General features: G+C 40.8%; 1 protein-coding gene across 3 annotated transcripts in view; it reads left to right on the plus strand.

Annotated features, from left to right (window-relative positions):
* DNAJC15 (DnaJ heat shock protein family (Hsp40) member C15) overlaps window positions 1-16,350 on the plus strand; it is a 102,506-nt gene extending 86,156 nt beyond the window's left edge. For all 3 annotated transcript variants that reach the window (XM_081082754.1, XM_081082752.1, XM_081082753.1), the window contains one exon: window positions 15,815-16,350. In XM_081082754.1, coding sequence (XP_080938880.1) covers window positions 15,815-15,885 — 71 coding nt within the window. In that variant the 3' untranslated portion in view covers window positions 15,886-16,350. The remainder of the gene's footprint in view (window positions 1-15,814) is intronic.
* The last annotated feature ends 2,105 nt before the right edge of the window (window positions 16,351-18,455 follow it).

An 18,455-nucleotide genomic window follows, 5' to 3' on the forward strand; every position in this document is an offset into this window, starting at 1 on the left:
AGTTGGAGTAAGTGCAGTAAAGGTTACAATGGACTGAGATATGGGAAAGAGGCAGTTTTACATAAGGTGATTTGGGGAAGGCTTCTCTGAGGAGCACTAAAGAGTTAAAAGAAGCTTGTTGTGTTATGTTTTGAAAGTCAAGGAACTAGCATGTGTAAAGGCTTTAAGGGAGGAAAGAATTTAGTGTGCTTAAAGACTTGATAGAAAAATAATGGGATGGGGGTATAATAGTCAAGGGAAGAAATAGCATGACATAAGGTGGTGCCAAGATTTTGAAAATGATAGGTATACTTTATGATAATGGAACACTGTAGGTTCTGTATAATATTTGAAGTTTATTCTAAGAAGTTACCATCAGTTTTTAAGCAATAGAGTAATGTAATTCAATTTAATTTTTAAGAAATCACTTTTCTTTCAACCTAGTATTGGAAATATTTCTCGTTGGTATATTTTCTAGATCAATAAGTAAACAGACGACTTGAACAACACTTTATTTTTTAATATATTTTATTGATTTTTTATAGAGAGGAAGGGAGAGTGATAGAGAGTTAGAAACATCGATGAGAAGGAAACATTGATCAGCTGCCTCCTACACACCCTCCACTGGGTATGTACTCACAACCAAGGTACATGCCCTTGACCAGAATCAAACCTGGGACCCTTCAGTCCGTAGGCCGACAATCTATCCACTGAGCCAAATTGGTTAGGGCTTAAACAACACTTTAAACAAGATATCGCTTCTCGGCCTTTTGGCTAAGATCAAGTGTAGTATCTGTTCTTATCAGTTTAATAAACAAGATAAAAAATAATAAGACTAACAACAACAGAATCCTAGTATTGCTACTTAGATCTTATTTAAGGTACTCAGATTATCTGGGCCTCAAATGGGAAAAATAGTACCTGACAAGGGACACACTGTTGTGAAACTCAAAATAATTCAATTTGTATGGATGATTAATGCTGTCGTGGATAAAAGCAGGTGCCTTTAGAGATATTCAGAGCCCAGGTCTCAAAAAGCATAGTTATTACTCTCTTAGAAGCCAGAGACTACCAGGCGAAGAAGACCAGGCTCACCTCCTGAAGGAAGAAAGACCAAGCAGAGAGGCCTAGCCATCCCAGCTGTGGTCCCAGTAGGACATCCTGGACCATCCAGCCATAGTTGACCTGACACAGCTCAGAGGAACCATCCAGCTAAAGCATAGAACAGTGAGAATTAAAAACGTTGTTTTTAGCCACAGTTTTGGGGTAGTTTGTTATACCATAAAGGCTGATATAGAAAGTGCCATGATGATAAGTACTTTTAAGATAAATAAAGCAGAGTGGGGGAGGGGGACAAGATAGAGATTGGCAGCTGGAGAGGAGGCAGTTATAGTGTTCATTTATAGCCATCTTAGAAATTCTCTGTAAGTAAATAATATTTGAACAAAGTAAGTCATGCAAAAATAAGAAAATATTTCAACAGACAAAACATCAGATGTGAAGATCTTGAAATGAGAGCATATGATGTGTTTCTAGAATTATAAAATGTGATTGAACATAGTGAGCAAGGGAGGAGTGGTAGGAAATACAATTGGAGAGGATGCCCTAGGCCAAATTATAGAGTAGCTTGCAAGCTGTACTAAGAACTTTGGCTTTAATTTTTAAGTGTTATGGAAATGATATCTAATTTACAATATTAGAAAGAATACTCTGGCAGCTACAGAGCAAATAAGGAGTCAAGAGTGGAAGCAAGTCACAGAGAGAGAGGAAAAAAGTATCTATCCTATCTAATAAAAGAGAAACATGGTAATTAGCATACGACCGCTACCCTTCCCATTGGCTAATCAGGGCAATATGCAAATTAACTGCCAGCCAAGATGGCGGCCGGTAGCCAGGCAGCTTGAAACTAACATGAGGCTTGCTTGCTTCAGTGACGGAGGACTCCAACGTTCCCCACCTGCTGCTGCAGGCCTCTGAACTGCAACTCTAAGCAACTATGTAACAAATATAGAAGCTAAACAAAACTCCAGAAACCTGCTTTAGTCCACCGGGCTTCAGCCTGCAGGATCGCAACATTGTAAGCAAAGGCCAGAAACCTACTTTCAGCAGCGGAGGCCTAAGAGCTGGAGCCAAGCCTCAAAGCTAAAGCTGGCCCAGAATAAAAAAAGAAAAAAAGGAGCGGTTGGGAGCTTCAGTCACCCCCAGCCTGAAAACAGCCCTCAGCCCCTCACCCAGACTGGCCAGGCACACCAGTGGGGACCCCCACCCTGATCCAGGACACCCTTCAGGGCAAACCAGCCAGCACCCACCCGTGCACCAGACCTCTACTGTTGAGTGAGACTCCTTCCACGACCCGCGTGGAGTAGGGTTCGGTATCTGAAAGAGGAGCTGCACAACAAATGAGAGAAAAAGACACGAGATAATTTTGCAATATTGGGGGACCAGGCGGCAAGTCCCAAAGGACTTCCTCCATGCTCAGGCCTCACCAAGCTTTTATTGATCTGGGATGCACCCATAGCATAGCCCTTAGGCAGGTGACCCCCCAGTAACAAGCAGACTAGCCCATCAGCAAGGATTTACATAATAAATGGGGGAGTAGTTGCAGCTACCACTGTCTGGACAAACAGAGGTGACGCCTAGCTCCGAGCTTTGCTAGGGCTTCAAAAGCACCCAGCCTTTGGGGGGTTTCGGGGAGTTCTCTGTCTATGCTTATCAGATAGTGAAGGCAATAAACAGTTTCCCACACTCTACCCTATATAGTAAAAGGGTAATATGCCTCCCAGCACCGGGATCAGCGGAGCTGCGAGGCCTCCTGGCACCAGGATCAGCGTGACAGGGGGCAGCGCCCAAACCCCCTGATCGCCCTGCGGCTCTGTGTGACAGGGGGCGGGGCCACAACCTCCCTATCCACCCTGCTCTGTTCATGACAGGGGAAGGTGCCCCAACCACCTGATCAGCCCTGCTCTGTGCCTGATAGGGGGAGCTCCCCAACCCCCTGATCGCCCTGCGGCTCTGTGTGTGACAGGGTGCGGCACCCCAACCCCCTGATCGGCACTGCTCTGTGTGTGACAGGGTGCGGCTCCCCAACTCCCCTTCCCCCCCACGGGCCCTGCTCTGTGTGTGACAGGGTAGAGCCATAACCTCCCCATTGGCCCTTCCCTGAGTGTGAGAGTGGTGGCAACCAACCCCCTGATCGGCCCTGCTCTGTGGGTGATAGAGGGTGGCGCCCCAACCCCCTGATGGGCCCTACTCTGTGCGTGGCAGGGTACAGAGCCCCAAGCCCCCTGATGGGCCCTGCTCTGTGAGTGACAAGGGGAAGTACCCCAACCCCTTGATTGGCCCTGCTCTGTGCGTGACTGGGGGTGGTGCCGCAACCTCCCCATCGACCCTGCCTTGAGTGTGATAGGGGAAGGTGCCCCAACCCCCCAATTGGCCCTACCCTGAGCGTGAGTGAGGGTGGCATCGCAACCTCCCAATCCACCCTGCTCCGTGAATGACGGGGCTGCGCCCCAACTCCCCAATCAGCCTTGCTCTGAGCCCGACCAGGGGCTGCACCTAGGGATTGGGCCTGCCCTCTGCCACCCGGGAGCAGGCCTAAGCCAGCAGGTCGTTATCTCCCGAGGGGTCCCAGACTGCGAGAGGGCACAGGCCGGGCTGAGGGACCCCCCTTCCCGCCGCGTGCACAAATTTTTGTGCACCGGGCCTCTAGTCTAATCTAATAAAAGACAAATAGGGTAATTAACCATACCTCCGACACGCTTCCCATTGGCTAATCAGGGCAATATGCAAATTAACTGCCAACCAAGATGGCGGCCTGCAGCCAGGCAGCTGAAGACAACAGGAGGCTTGCTTGCTTCAGTGATGGAGGAGGCCAAGGTTCCCAGCCTGCTGTGCCGGCCTCTGAGCTGTACTCTAAGAAACAATGTTGCTATTATAGAAGCTAAACAAACCCCAGAAACCTGCTTTCAGCCAGCCGGGCCTCAGAGCTGGAGCTGCAACAGTGTTTCAATTATAGAAGCCAAACAAACCCACATTTGCTTTCAGCAGCCGAGGTCTCAGAGCTGGAGCCAAGCCTCAGAGCTAAAGCTGGCTCTGAGTTACAGTGACAGCCATAGAAGGTAAATAAATCCCAGAATAAAAAAATGAAAAGAAAAGATAAAAAGGAGAGGTTGGGAGCTTCAGTCATCTGCCAGCCTGAAAACGGCCCTCAGGCCCTCACCCAGACTGGCCAGGCACCCCAGTGGGGACTCCCACCCTGAAGGCGGTGCGACCAGCTGCAAGCAGCCATCATCCCATCATCCAGGCTGGCCAGGCACCCAAGCGGGACCCCCACCCTGATCCTGAACACCCTTCAGGGCAATCAAGCTGGCCCCCACCCATGCACCAGGCCTCTATCCTATATAGTAAAAGGGTAATATGCAAACTGATCCTAACAGCAGAAGGACTGGTCATGATTGGTCACTATGACACACACTGACCACCAGGGGGCAGACACTCAATGCAGGAGCTGCCCTCTGGTGGTCAGGGGGCGCTCACATGAGAGGAGCTCTGCTCAGCCACAAGCCAGGCTGATGGCTGCCAGTACAGCAGTGGTGGTGGGAGCCTCTCGTGCCTCCTCAGCAGCGCTAAGGATGTCCGACTGCAGTTTAGGCCTGCTCCCCGCTGGCAAGTGGACAGCCCCCGAGGGCTGTCGGGCTGCCGGGCTGCCAGAGGGATGTCTGATTGCCATCTTAGGCCCAATCCCCCGTGGACTGGGCCTAAACCAGGAGGTGGTCATTCCCTGAGGGGTCCCAGACTGCGAGCGGGCACAGGCCGGGCTGAGGGACCCCCCCTCCCACCCCGAGTGCACAAATTTTTGTGCACCGGGCCTCTAGTGTATATATAAAAGCTTAAGTGTCATCTGACTGGTAGGTATGATGCTCACTGACCACCCAGGGGCAGACACTCAATGCAGGAGCTGCCATGGCACACATTGGCGGGCTTCACGGACCTGGCACTGACAAACCAACCCTTGGCGTCCCCCAAATGGGACACAGGCCCTGCCACCACCCCAGAGCAACACCCCACCAAATCACAGCCAATGTTTCCAAGACCCCATGGCTCAAAATGCAGCCCACAGCCTAGCCCAGCCCAGAAATGGTCACTGTGGTCACTGGGTAATGACATCATATAGCAATACCTGGCTTCCTCTCCCTAGTGACTAGCCTCCTTGGAGATTCTTCAGCCCAGGAATATGACTTGCTTTATATCCAGGTGCAGACATTTTACACTTTAACCAAATGTTTGAGAAGCATTTTCACATGCCTCATCTCATTTGATCCTCACAGAAGTACTGGAGTAGGTAGATAGGAGACTTGGTAGAATCCTATTGTTTTTCTTTTCATTAGCATTACAGTGGAGATTTAGAAAGTTTAGAAACTTGACCTGACTGAAAAAAAGTAAGAAATGGTGGAACTTGAAAATGACTTCAGGTTTTCTCACTGCGCAGAATATAGTCAAACATGACTACAGTTAAATATTTTACCCTTTGTTCTCCCTACGTGATCTGCAATAATAATTGTGCTTCATGTTGATATTTACTGCTGTGTTGCTGACAATTACCTGAAAGAGAGTTGGGGTGCTTCACTGGGCTAGAAAAAGTTTAGCTAAATCATCACGCAGTTCTAATTAAGCAAATTTATTCTATATCTATAAAAGGCTAAGTTGTATTGTGCATGCTTGTTACCTATAAAGCTCTCACTGGGCAACTGTGTGTGTATTTCGATCTGTCATTTTTGATCGTGAATTTGGTTGACTTTTCTATTATAGAGAAAGGACAAATAGCAATATTAAAATATTTTTTCTAGTTAATTGAATCCATGCACCAGCCCACTAGTGTGTGTGTGTGTGTGTGTGTGTGTGTGTACACTGAGTGGCCAGAGTATTATGACCACCTGACGTTTGTAGGCATATTAGCTATAATTTCACACTGAAGTTGCTAGAGGGCCAGACCATTATAAACACGGAAGCAGGTTGTTTACCACAACAGTAGAAGTGATTTTTTTCTGAAGATATGGGTAAACAATGCGATTTAACAGCCTTTGAACGTGGGATGAATACACACACACACACACACACACACACACACACGTACTGAGTGACAAGATTATTATGACCACCCAATCTGTACTTCGTTGGGCCACCTTTTGCCTTCATCACTGCGGCGATTCTTCTTGGCATTGACTCCACGAGATGTTGAAAGGTGATGCGAGGAATCTGATACCATACCTGATGAATAACACTGTCCAGTTCTGTGAGATTTGATGGTTGTGGAACCAGCTGCCTAATGGCTCTTTTAACTTTGTCCCACAAATGCTCAATTGGATTGAGATCCAGTGATTGTGGGGGCCAACTGAGAAGGTAGTCTCCCTAATGTTCTTGAAACCACTCCTGCACAATATGAGCACTGTGGCATGGCGCATTGTCTTGTTGGAAGAAGCCATCTCCATTGGGCTACACCATCAACATGATAGGCTGAACTTGATCAGCAATGATACTTAGGTATGTTGTGCTATTCAGCGTTGTTCCACACGAATTAAAGGGCCCAAGTCATGCCAGGAAAACATGACCCAAACCATAATACTGCCCCCACCAGCTTGAAGGTTTGCACTCATGCATGTGGGGTGCATGCTTTCATGCTGTTTCTGCCAAATTCTCACTATGCCATCTGCATGATGCAACTGGAAACATGATTCATTGGACCACATGACTTTTTTCCAATGCTTGGCTGTCCAATCCTTGTGTTCCTATGCGAATTGGAGACATTTCACCTTGGTAACTGCAGACAGCAAAGGTGTTTGAACAGACCTTCGACTTCCATATCCCATACGAAGCAGTGTATGGCTAATTTGCCTACAAATGTCAGGTGGTCATAATAATCTGGCCTCTTTGTGTGTGTGTGTGTGTGTGTGTGTGTGTGTGTGTGTGTGTTTGTGTGTGTGTGTGTCAAAGGCTGTTAAATTGCATTGTTTACCCATATCTTCAGAAAATAATCACTTCTACTGTTGTGGTAAACAACCTGCTTTCCTATTTATAATGGTCTGGCTGGCCCTTTAGCAACTTCAGTGTGAAATTATAGCTAATTTGCCTACAAACGTCAGGTGGTCATAATAATCTGGCCACTCAGTGTATGTGTGTGTGCGTGTATACATATACATATACATGTACATATACATATACATATGTTCTTTTTTATTTTTTTGTTTTTCATTTTTCTTCTTATATACTCATTCCCTTTCTACATCCTCTATATTGAATTGTGGCCATTTCCCCATTCCTTCAATTCCTTGACCTTACCTTCTGGAAATAAGCTTTGCCTCTTCAGATTCATCTGGGTGTTTGTTGTTTGGGTGTTTGTTGTTTGGATTAGTTGTTGGTTTTCTTGAGTTTTCTCCCCATATACATATGTTTTTCCTCTTTCTTTTTTCTTCTTTTTCTTTTCACTCTTACATTTTTTCCTTTTCTCAATATCATTTTTGCACTCTTTTCTCCCCTAATTCTCTTTTCTCTGGTGGGCACCTTTATTTGGTGTTATTCACATTGTGAATACATTTGTGTTTGGTGCCCTGTGTATTGTGACTTGTTGTAATGTATTTTGTGCCTTTAAGTCAACACAGGACAGAGAGAGCTACATAACCAGAACATGGGGAGACAAAGAAACAGCCCATACACAAAAGAAAAGGAGGAATAACTAGAAAAAGAAGTAAACAAAATGAAGGCACGCAGTATGTCAGAGAAAGAATTCAGAGCAGTGGTCATAAGGACGCGGAAAAGGATGGAAGACAAATTCAACAATATGTGTAAGAACCTAGAGGAAATGAAGAAGAACCAAGAAGAAAAGAAGAATGATATCACTACAATAAAGAACAGAATAGAAAGCATCAGCAGTAGACTAGAAGAAGCGGAGGACCGCATCAGTGAGTTAGAAGACAAGGTAGGAAAAAATACCCAAGCATAGCAGCAACTGGGAAAAAAAAAAATTAAAAAACAGGAGGAGAGCCTAAGGGAACTTTGGGACAACACAAAACGAAACAACATCCGCATAATAGGGGTGCCAAAAGGAGAGGAAAGTGAGCAAGGAATAGAAAACCTGTTTGAAGAAATTATGACAGAAAACTTCCCTGATATTGGGAAGAAAAAACTCACACAAGTCCAAGAAGCTCACAGAGTCCCAAACAAGATGAACCCCAAAAGACACATCATAATTGAATTGGCAAACACCAACAACAAAGTAAGAATCTTAAAAGTGTCCAGAGAGAGACAGAAAGTTACCTACAAGGGATTTCCCATCAGACTATTGACTGATTTATCAACAGAAACTCATCAGAAAAGAATGGAATGAAATATACAAAGTCATGCAAAGCAAGGGTCTGAATCCAAGAATACTGTACTCTGCAAGGCTATCAATCAAAGTTGAGGCTGAAATCAGGAGCTTCAGAGAAAAAAAAGGAATAAGGGAGTTTATTACAACCAAACCAGGAAACGCAAGAAATGCTACAGTGTCTGCCATATAAAGAAGAACTAGGAAGGGAAGAAGGAACACAGGCATAAAGAATAAAAATGGTGACAAACAAGTAACTATCAATAACTCTAAATTAAAATGGTTTAAATCCCCCAATCAAAAGACATAGGGTAGCTGAATGGATAAGAAAACATGACCCATATATCTGCTGTCTACAGGAGACCCACCTCAGAACAAAGGACTCACACAAACTGATGGTGAAGGGATGGAGAAAGGTTTTTCAGTCCAATGGAAATGAAAAAGAAGCTGGGGCAGCAATACTTAATATCTGACAAATTAGACCTCAAAGTCAAGGTCATAACTAGAGATAAGGAAGTGTCATAATACTAAAGGGAACAATTCAACGAGAAGATATAACTCTGGTAAAGATATATGCACCTACTACAGGAGCACCAAAATACATAAAAAAAACTTCTGGAAGATATCAAGGGAGGTATTGACAGCAATACAGTCATAGTAGGGGACTTTAATACCCCACTAACACCACTGCACAAATCCATTAAACAAAAATTCAGCAAAGAAACATCAATACTAGATCAGATGGAGTTAATTGACATATTCAGAACATTCCATTCAAAAGCCACAGAATATGCATTCTTCTCAAGTGCACATGGGTCATTTTCAAAGATAGACCACATATTGGGACACAGGCAAAGTCTTTTCAAATTCAAGAAGATATAAATCATATCCAGCAACTTCTCAGATCACAATGGCCTAAAATTAGAAATCAACTATAATAAAAATAATGGGAAAAATCAAATACCTGGAGGCTAAATAGCATGCCATTAAACCATTACAGGGTTACCAAAGAGTTCAAAGAAGAAATAAAAAGCATAATTGCAACAAATGGCAATGAAAACACAACAATCCAAAATCTATGGGACACAGCGAAAGCAATCCTGAGAGGGAAGTTCATAGTTCTATAGGCCTACCTTAAAAAACAAGAAAAAATGGTAATAAATTATCTAACCTTACCACTCAAAGAGTTGGAAAGAGAGCAACAAGAAAAACCCAGCATAAGCAGAAGGAAGGAAATAATAAAGATCAGAGCAGAAATAAATTACATAGAGACAAAAAAAAATACAAAAGATCAACGAAACCATGAGCTAGTTCTTTGAAAGGATAAACAAGATTGATGAACCTTCTCACCAAGAAGCAAAGAGAGAGGACCCAAATAAACAAAATCAGAAATAAAAGAGGTGAAATAACAACCGATCCCACAGAAATACAAAAGATTATGAAAAAATACTATGAACAACTTTCTTCCAACAAAATGGATAACCTAGATGAAATGGACATATTTTTAGAAAAATACAAGCTCCCAAAACTCGATCAGGAAGAATTTGAAAACCTGAATAAGCCGATAATTACCGAACAAATTGAAGCAGTGATAAAAAATCTTCCATCAAACCAAAGCCCAGGTCTGGACGGCTTTACAAGGGAGTTCTCCCAAGCATTCAAAGAACTAAAACCTATGCTCTTCAGACTATTCTAAAAGATTCAAGAGGAAGGCACACTTCCAAGCTCTTTTTATGAAGCCAGCATTACCCTAATTCCAAAATCAGATGAAGAGGCCACAAAAAAGACAACTGCAGGCCAATATCTATGATGAACGTACTTGATAAAATCCTCAACAAAATTCATTCTAGCAAATGATTGTCAGTGTTACATTAGAAGGATGATACACCATGACCAAGTGGGATTTATTCCAGAGATGCAAGGATGGTACAATATCTGAAAATTAATAAATGTGACACATCACATAAACAACTTGAGAGACAAAAATCACATAATCATATCAATCAATGCAGAAAAAGCATTTGACAAAATCCAACACCCTTTCTTGATAAAAAACTCTCAGCAAAGTGGCAATAGAGGGATCATACCTCAACATAATAAAAGCCTTACATGACAAACCTACAGCCAGCATCATACTCAATGGGCAAAAACTAAACTCATTTCCCCTAAGAACAGGAACAAGACAGGAATGCCCACTTTCACCACTCCAATATAGTACTGGAAGTGCTAGCCATAGCAATCAGACAAGAAGAAGAAATAAAAGGCATCCAAGTTGGAAAAGAAGTAAAACGCTCCTTGTTCGCAGGTGAAATAATGATATATATAGAAAACCCCATAGACTCCATCAAAAAGCTAATAGACCTAATAAATGTATTTGGCAATGTAGCAGCATACAAAATTAACACCCAGAAATCTATGGCCTTTTTATATACTAATACTGAACTCACAGAAAGAGAAACTAAAAAAACAGTAACATTTACCATTACACCAAAATATATATATAAATGATACCTAGGAGTAAACTTAACTAAGGAGGTAAAAGACCTGTACTCAGAAAACTACATGACATTGAAAAAAGAGATAGAGGAAGACATAAACAAATGGAAGAACATACCGTGTTCATGGGTTGGTAGAATCAGTATCATTAAAATGTCCATACTACCCAAAGCAATCTACAGATTTAATGCAATCCCCATTACAATACCAACAGCATATTTCAAAGATCTAGAACAAACTCTCCAAAAATTCATCTGGAATAAAAAAAAAACAAAACCTCAAATAGCTGCAGCAATACTGAGAAAGAAGAACATAGTTGGAGAGATTACAATACCAGATATCAAGCTATACTACAAAGCCATGGTTCTCAAAACTGCCTGGTACTGGCACAAGAACAGACATATAGACCAATGGAACAGAACAGATAACCCAGAAATTGACCCAAGTCATTATGCTCAATATTTGACAAAGGAGGCAAGAGCATACAATGGATTCAAGACAGTCTCTTCAATAAACAGTGCTGGGAAAATTGGTAAGATACATGCAAAAAAATAAAACTAGATCACCAACTTACACCATACACAAAAAAACAAACTCAAAATGGCTAAAGGACTTGAATGTAAGACGGGAAACCATAAAAAACCTACAACACTCCATAGGCAGCAAAATAGCAGACGTATGTCGTAGCAATATCTTACCAACACAGCTCCTAGGGCAATGTAGACTAAGGAGAAAATAAACAAATGGGACTACATCAAAATAAAAAGCTTCTGCAGAGCAAAAGAACATCAACAAAACAACAAGAAATCCCACTGCATGGGAGAACATATTTGCCAGGGATATTTCAGATAAGGGTTTAATCTCCAAAATTTACAGATAACTCATACAACTTAACAAAAGGAAGATAACAATCCAATCAAAAAAATGGACAAAGGACCTAAATAGACACTTTTCCAAAGAGGATATACAGAAGGCCAAGAGACACATGAGAACATGTTCAAAGTCACTAATCATCCGAGAGATGCAAATCAAAACAATACGGTACCATCTCACACCTGTCAGAATGGGTATAGTCAACAAAACAACAGCTGACAAGTGCTGGCAAAGATGTGGAAAAAAAGGAACCCTCATGCACTGCTAGTGGGAATGCAGACTGGTGTAGACACTGTGGAAAACAGTATGGAGTTTCCTTAAAAAGTTAAAAATGGAACTCCCATTTGACCCAGTAATCCCACTTCTAGAACTATATTCCAAGAAACCAGAAACACCAATCAGAAAGGATATATGCACCCCTATGTTCATAGCAGCCTAATTTACAATAGCTAAGATTTGGAAACAACCTAAGTGTCCATCAGCAGATGAGTAGATTAAAAAACTGTGGTTCATCTGCATGATGGAATACTATGCTGCTGTAAAAAAGAAGGAATTCTTACCATTTGCAACAGCCTGGATGGAAGTGGAGAGCATTTTGCTAAGCGAAGTAAGCCAGTCAGAGAAAGATAAATATCACATGATATCACTCATATGTGGGATATAATGATCAGCATATTTTGATGAACAAAAATAGGTCCAGAGACAAATGGCAGGGGTGTGGCGGGGGCAGAGAGAGAGCAACCAAAGTACTTGTATGCATGCATATTAGCATAACCAATGGACACAGGTACTGGGGCAGTGGGGGCTTGCCCAGGGTGTGAAAGTCTGGGGGGGTGGGGGCAGGGGGCGTCAGTCAGGGAAAAAGACATACGTAAAACTTTAGACAATAATAATTATAAAAAGTATGCTATCTATTTGAGAAATTGAATCTAGTTAAAAATCTTTCTACAAATAAAATGTTTGGCCAGGTTAGTTTTACAAGTGAATTTTTTCAAAAAATAGAAGGAAAAGATAATGTACTTTAATTCTTTTTATGAGGATAGCATATCTTTGATAGGAAGCCCTGATGAAGAAAGTTCTCAAAAGATATATACAAAAATAAACTAAATATTAGCTTTGTATAACTCTAAAAGTTCCTTGGTGCTTCTTCCCATTGCCAGTCTGTTTCCCAATTTGGGCCACCATACATTAGCTATCTTTTCTAGCATTTCATATAAGTGGAATTGTATAGTATACTAGCAGCGCAGTGCAAAATTCATGCGCCTTGAAATGAACTATGGGCCATGAGGCTGCAGTAGGCACGGGGCAGGTCTCGGCCCATCCTCTGCACCTCTGCCTGGTCCCTCCCGCCGCGGCCCCTGGTTCCCCTCTCTGCCTGCAGCCCCGCTCCTGCTGCTCCCATGCACTGAAGGTGCCAGCCGCACTCGCACCTCCTGATGGTGCAGAGCGATTGGTGCCAACGCCATCACTGAGTGAGAGCAGTGGCTGCTGTCCTGATCGCCCCTCAGGAGAAGGGGCAGGTGGAGAAGCCCTCAGTGGCGACCAGGGCCAGCAGCTGCTGCTCTCACCCACTGATGGCACTGAGTGATCAGGGCCGGTGCCGGGCTCCAGCAGCAGGTGGGAGTGGGACAGGTGCCCCCCTTGGTCTGGTGCCCCCCTCACCTGCTCCACCATCCTGCCGTGGCCAATGCCCGCCATGCTCTGCACACGCCCTCTGGTGGTCAGCACATGTTATAGTGACTGGTTGTTCGGTTATTCTGGTTGTACCACCTTTCTATTTGCATATTGGCCTTTTATTATATAGGATTATATAGGATACTATCTGGTGTTTAGCATCTTTGAGAGGAAAAATCAGTGCAGAATATTGGGCTCATCACAATACATTTTTCTTATCTCTAGGATTTTACCCTCAACACTTGACTGACTGGGTAGACCTCCTGTTCTTTCATATTGATGCATTGTATTTTATTCAACTCTTCTATTAGTGTTAATGGGATGGTGGATCTAAAATATAATAGTTCATGACAGCCCAAAGCAGAAGAGTTCTAGCAGTATTTAGTGGAAGTACAAAGGTGCAGAGGTCAAGGGTGAGGTGAGTGTTCTAATTAAATAGAATCTAGATGGTTCCCCAATAAAATTGAGCAAAATTGAAAGATTCAAATGTATATTGTTCCCATTAAGTATAGGATATATATCACATATTGTTATAGCAATCAAGAGTCAGTGCCAGAAACAAGATGCGTTAAGCAGGAGGGCATTTAGTGCAGGGAACTAGTGTTTACAAATTGTTGGAAGTTCTGAAGGAATAAATTCTAAACTAGGCCTACAAGAATAACTCCCCAAACCAGCGGCTCTGTCAGGGAAGCTACTGCCTCCTAGACTGACACTAGACTGTACTGAGGTGCTGTTGCTGCCACTGCTACTCCACAACCTCGCTTGCTGGCAGCAATAACAAAGAGGCCCAGCAAGAAAGCCTTACCCTCACTTCAGCCTTTCAAATTTCACAATTGGTAGCAAACACTACTTGAAGGGAATGTAGGAATTGTAATTTTTGGCTTAGGAACTTTTCCAAATCTTAGGAGGGTAGAATGAGAGCCAAGCCAAAATTTCTACTGTGCACATAAGTGAAAAGTCCAGCATTCCTCTAGCATTGCCATTGATGAGTATAATGTTTAATGAGACTTTCGATTTGTACCTTTGATTTTTTTCTGTCTGCTAAATGAGCATTTATAGACTGTGATTTAAATATCCAGAATGCATACCAATCAATTAAAGGTTGTGTCTGAGTTAATATTTTAATATTTATTGAGGACATACAAGATGCCTGACATTACCTAGGTAGCTCTAAAAATTTAAACAGCTTAAAAAGATTGGCATTACCTAATTCCAAGATTATTTTCAAATCATGAAATCAGTTTGTTTCATAATCAAGTGTGTATGGAAACTTTCATCAACTTCATATATAATTTTTATTGTATATTCAAGGACACTGTGATATATTCCATAAGTATAGCAATTTAGATCTTGATATGAAAATGTAACTGGTATACTCAAGGGCAAAAAGCTAAATTTAGCTTCCTCCTGCATACAACACCATGTTTGTTGATCTGTTTTCCTTGCTTTCTTTTTCCTTAATCAATAAAAGATTTGAATAAACTCAGGACAATTACACCAGTACTATCTATATGTTTTTTGGACTTTTTAAAGCTACTGAGGTCTTAATGATGTTTTCAACAGCTATCGGTGATTGAAAATTCAAGGAGAGAATAAAAACAAAGAAACTAGTGAGCTATAGTGATTGCTAGCTTGACTGTTAAGCAATAAAGTGTTTAGGACTAGAAGTTAGGAGGCGTACAATGCTTGAACAGGTTTAATATGACAATATGGGGCTAGTATTTTTATATGTCACATAAGTTCTGTTTGTGATTTATAATGATTCTGAATTTGAAATTTAGCTCAATTTTTCTCTTGCTGTTTGCATTAGAAAGAATTTATTTCAAAGAACTCTAAGAAAGAACTGACTTAATTTTATTTTGGGGCACAGTAAATGTAAAACTGTATTTCATAAGTATTCTAATTGGATCATTTCAGAGAACAGGGAGCATTTCCTTTAACATTATTTTTATTATCATTCATTTATTCATCTGTATTAGTAAATATGATTTTTATAACTGGGTAGTACATAGTTGCCTTTTTAACTTGTATTTTATTTTTGTGAAATTATAAGGTTTGATTAGACTCTAAAAGAGCCCATGGATTTCTTTACCTCACCATTCACTTAATTTCAGAAAATTCTCTGGTTAAATATTTGAATGGTAATGTCTGATCAACAAAATGTTTGAGTGTTTTTCAAATTATTCCTGATTATAACTTTCTTTCATTATCTTTCTCAGATGTTGTCTTTGATTGTTGGGTATCTGTAGTGCTTCACTAAACAAGTTTAATTTATGCTGTTTTGATTTCTAGTCAGCTTATAAATCAATTTGTGAGAGAATGGATGGGTGGGAAAATATCAGAGAATTATAATTAAGATTGTTCTTCTTTTTGAGACTTAAAAATGTCAATAATAAAGTGTGTTTTAATTCAATTATTTTTCTTTGTCCTCAGGTGGATCTCCATACTTAGCAACCAAAATAAATGAAGCAAAGGACTTGCTGGAAGAAACCACCAAACATTGATTGATGCTCAAGTACTACAATGAAGGGAAAAAAGGGGGTGCTTAAAAAACAAAGTCCTGTGTATTTAATCTAAACCACCACTGACCATCATAATTCCCGTACATGTACATGTGCTAACCCTAAATAATTTATTCCACTGTTATGTGGTATAATAATAAAAGATTAATAATCTGTGTTTTTATTATCTTTTAAAAGAACACCTTAAAATTCTATAACTGATCTTTTATTCTTACTGTCTTACTTTCTCTGTGATAATCATACAATTTAATATTTCTGTTCTATTAGTTTAAAATTCCCCATATTCTTCTCTCTCACAAAAAGTATCCAAAAAATATGATCCTCAATAATGTAATTGGTATTTGTGAGCAATAAATAGAAATGGCTTTACTGTTTATACAGGGTAGGCAAAAGTAGGTATACAGTTGCATTGAATTCTTTTGACTTAATAAAGCTACTGTAAATCTACTTTTGCCTATTCCTGTGTTTATACTCACATTGTCCCTGTTTTCTCAGAGAAATTTAGTACTCTGTTGTTTAAGGGGCTTTAAATGTTTTGAGACCAAACACTGACTGCTATCCCATGGGGAAATGATCTGAAACTTAATGGAATTTACTGAATGGTATTTTCTGAAGTAGTGGTTAGGACTCGTTAAAGAACTCTGTTCTCTCTGAGACCCTATAGCTGAAGCATGAGAACTTGGAGAGCTACTAAAATGATTAAAGATTTACAAAATGAGCCCTATGAGGGAAGGCTGAAAGAGCTGTGAGAAGTCTGAGGAGTTTGTATTTAATTATAGTCTTCCGGTACTGTATATTTATTCAATTATTCATTCAGATATTCATTGACCACTTACAATGTGTAGGATGCTGTTGTGGGCCCTGTGGGAGTTACAGGTGTGAACCAGACATAGATCCTGACCCAAAGGGTCTTATATTTTGAAAAAAGATAAATCACATGAATACTATTAAAGATGTATAGATGATATACTAAGGAAGTTAAAGAGGAGAAAGGAATATTTTAAACTGAGAGCATTGAGGGAGCTCCATAGAGTAAGTGGCATAGAGCGGGCTTTAAAAACAATAAGTGATATTGTTTTTATATGATTGGAAAGTCAGTACATTTCTTTTGAGATCAGTCAGAATAGTAGAAATGGGATATTTATTACTATGAATAGAGTGTGGGGTTTCTCAAAAGCAAAGGGTTGACATATGGTGTTGAGGGGCTGGTTCTGTGGTTTACACTGCATTAAATTATTTCCTTAAAACAGCCACTGGTCATCATCACTTTACTATTCCAAAGGTGAGAAAACAGATTCAGATACAGATTACCAGCATTATTTTCTAGCATGTACTACTTTACAAATTCTGCGTTCATCCCAGATAAACGGAACTACTGTATTTTATCTATCTAAAAATAATTTTTAATATCTAGATGCATCTTTGGTTTATTGCATCCTGTAGTTCAGAAGTTCTCCATGTTGGCAATATTATCAGTATTGAGTTGAATCATTCCTGTTGTGGGAGCTCTCCTGTGCAATGTTGGGCAATTGGCGACATCCATGCTTGTACCTGCTAAAGACCAGTAGCACCCCCTCAGTTGTAACAACTACAAATGTTTACAGACATTGCCAAATGGTCCTGGGGGGTGCAAACTTGCCCCTGGTTGAGAGCCATGCTATAAATTTGTAGTATGTTTTCTTTTGGTACATAAACTAATGGCCTGACTTAAAGTTGATTGAATTTCAGAGTTAGTAAAATATCATTCTTGCTTTAAAGTCTCCTTGCACATCCTAATTTTATTGCGCTTCAGTATTTTTCATTTTTCTGCTCACTGTTATCTTTGTATCTTAGATGCCCTTCTAATCCTCAGATCTTCATATGCTCAAAGTCTAGAGGTCCCTGAAGGCCAAGCTAAAATCTATCTCTTCTTTCCTGGTGCTTCCAGTAAAAGTAATATGAATCAACTCTCGGAGAGCAGAGACCATATCTTTCTTGTTTACTGCCACATTGGCACCCAGTAAATATTGGTTGAATGAATGAATGAATATATTCTCACACCACTTTATTGCTCATTTTATAGTACTTATATCTTGGTACTGTGTGTAATATGCCTTATTTCTCCATTAAAGAACCTTTCGAGCAAAAATGTTGTCATTTATCTTTGTAACCTCTTCATGTATTTAGTAGCCATCATAAAATTGTAAGTACTAAGAAAATGTTTTCTGAATACTATACTTCACAAAATGTTACCACTAATTTTGAAAGTTATGCTAAGCAATATATGGACACCCTCAGGACATACCTTTTAATTAATTGACATACTTTCTAATGCATACTGTATTCGTGAGAATTTGAGTCCCCAGCATTAGCTTGGAATTTCTTTCATTCTCATTTTTCTACTAAGCATGTGCCTTAGAGTTAGTTGTTGTTTTGAATATTATCCTCCTATAACTTGATCTTGGGCAGTGTCTATAATTGCTTCATCTATAGAATAGAGGAAATGATAATTCTAATAAGGTGTTTTAGGAAATAATGTGTAAAGCATTTAGTCACATAGCAAGTACTCAAAA

The sequence above is a fragment of the Myotis nattereri genome, assembly GCF_964212035.1.
Source record: "Myotis nattereri genome assembly, chromosome: 2".
Classification (NCBI taxonomy): domain Eukaryota; kingdom Metazoa; phylum Chordata; class Mammalia; order Chiroptera; family Vespertilionidae; genus Myotis; species Myotis nattereri.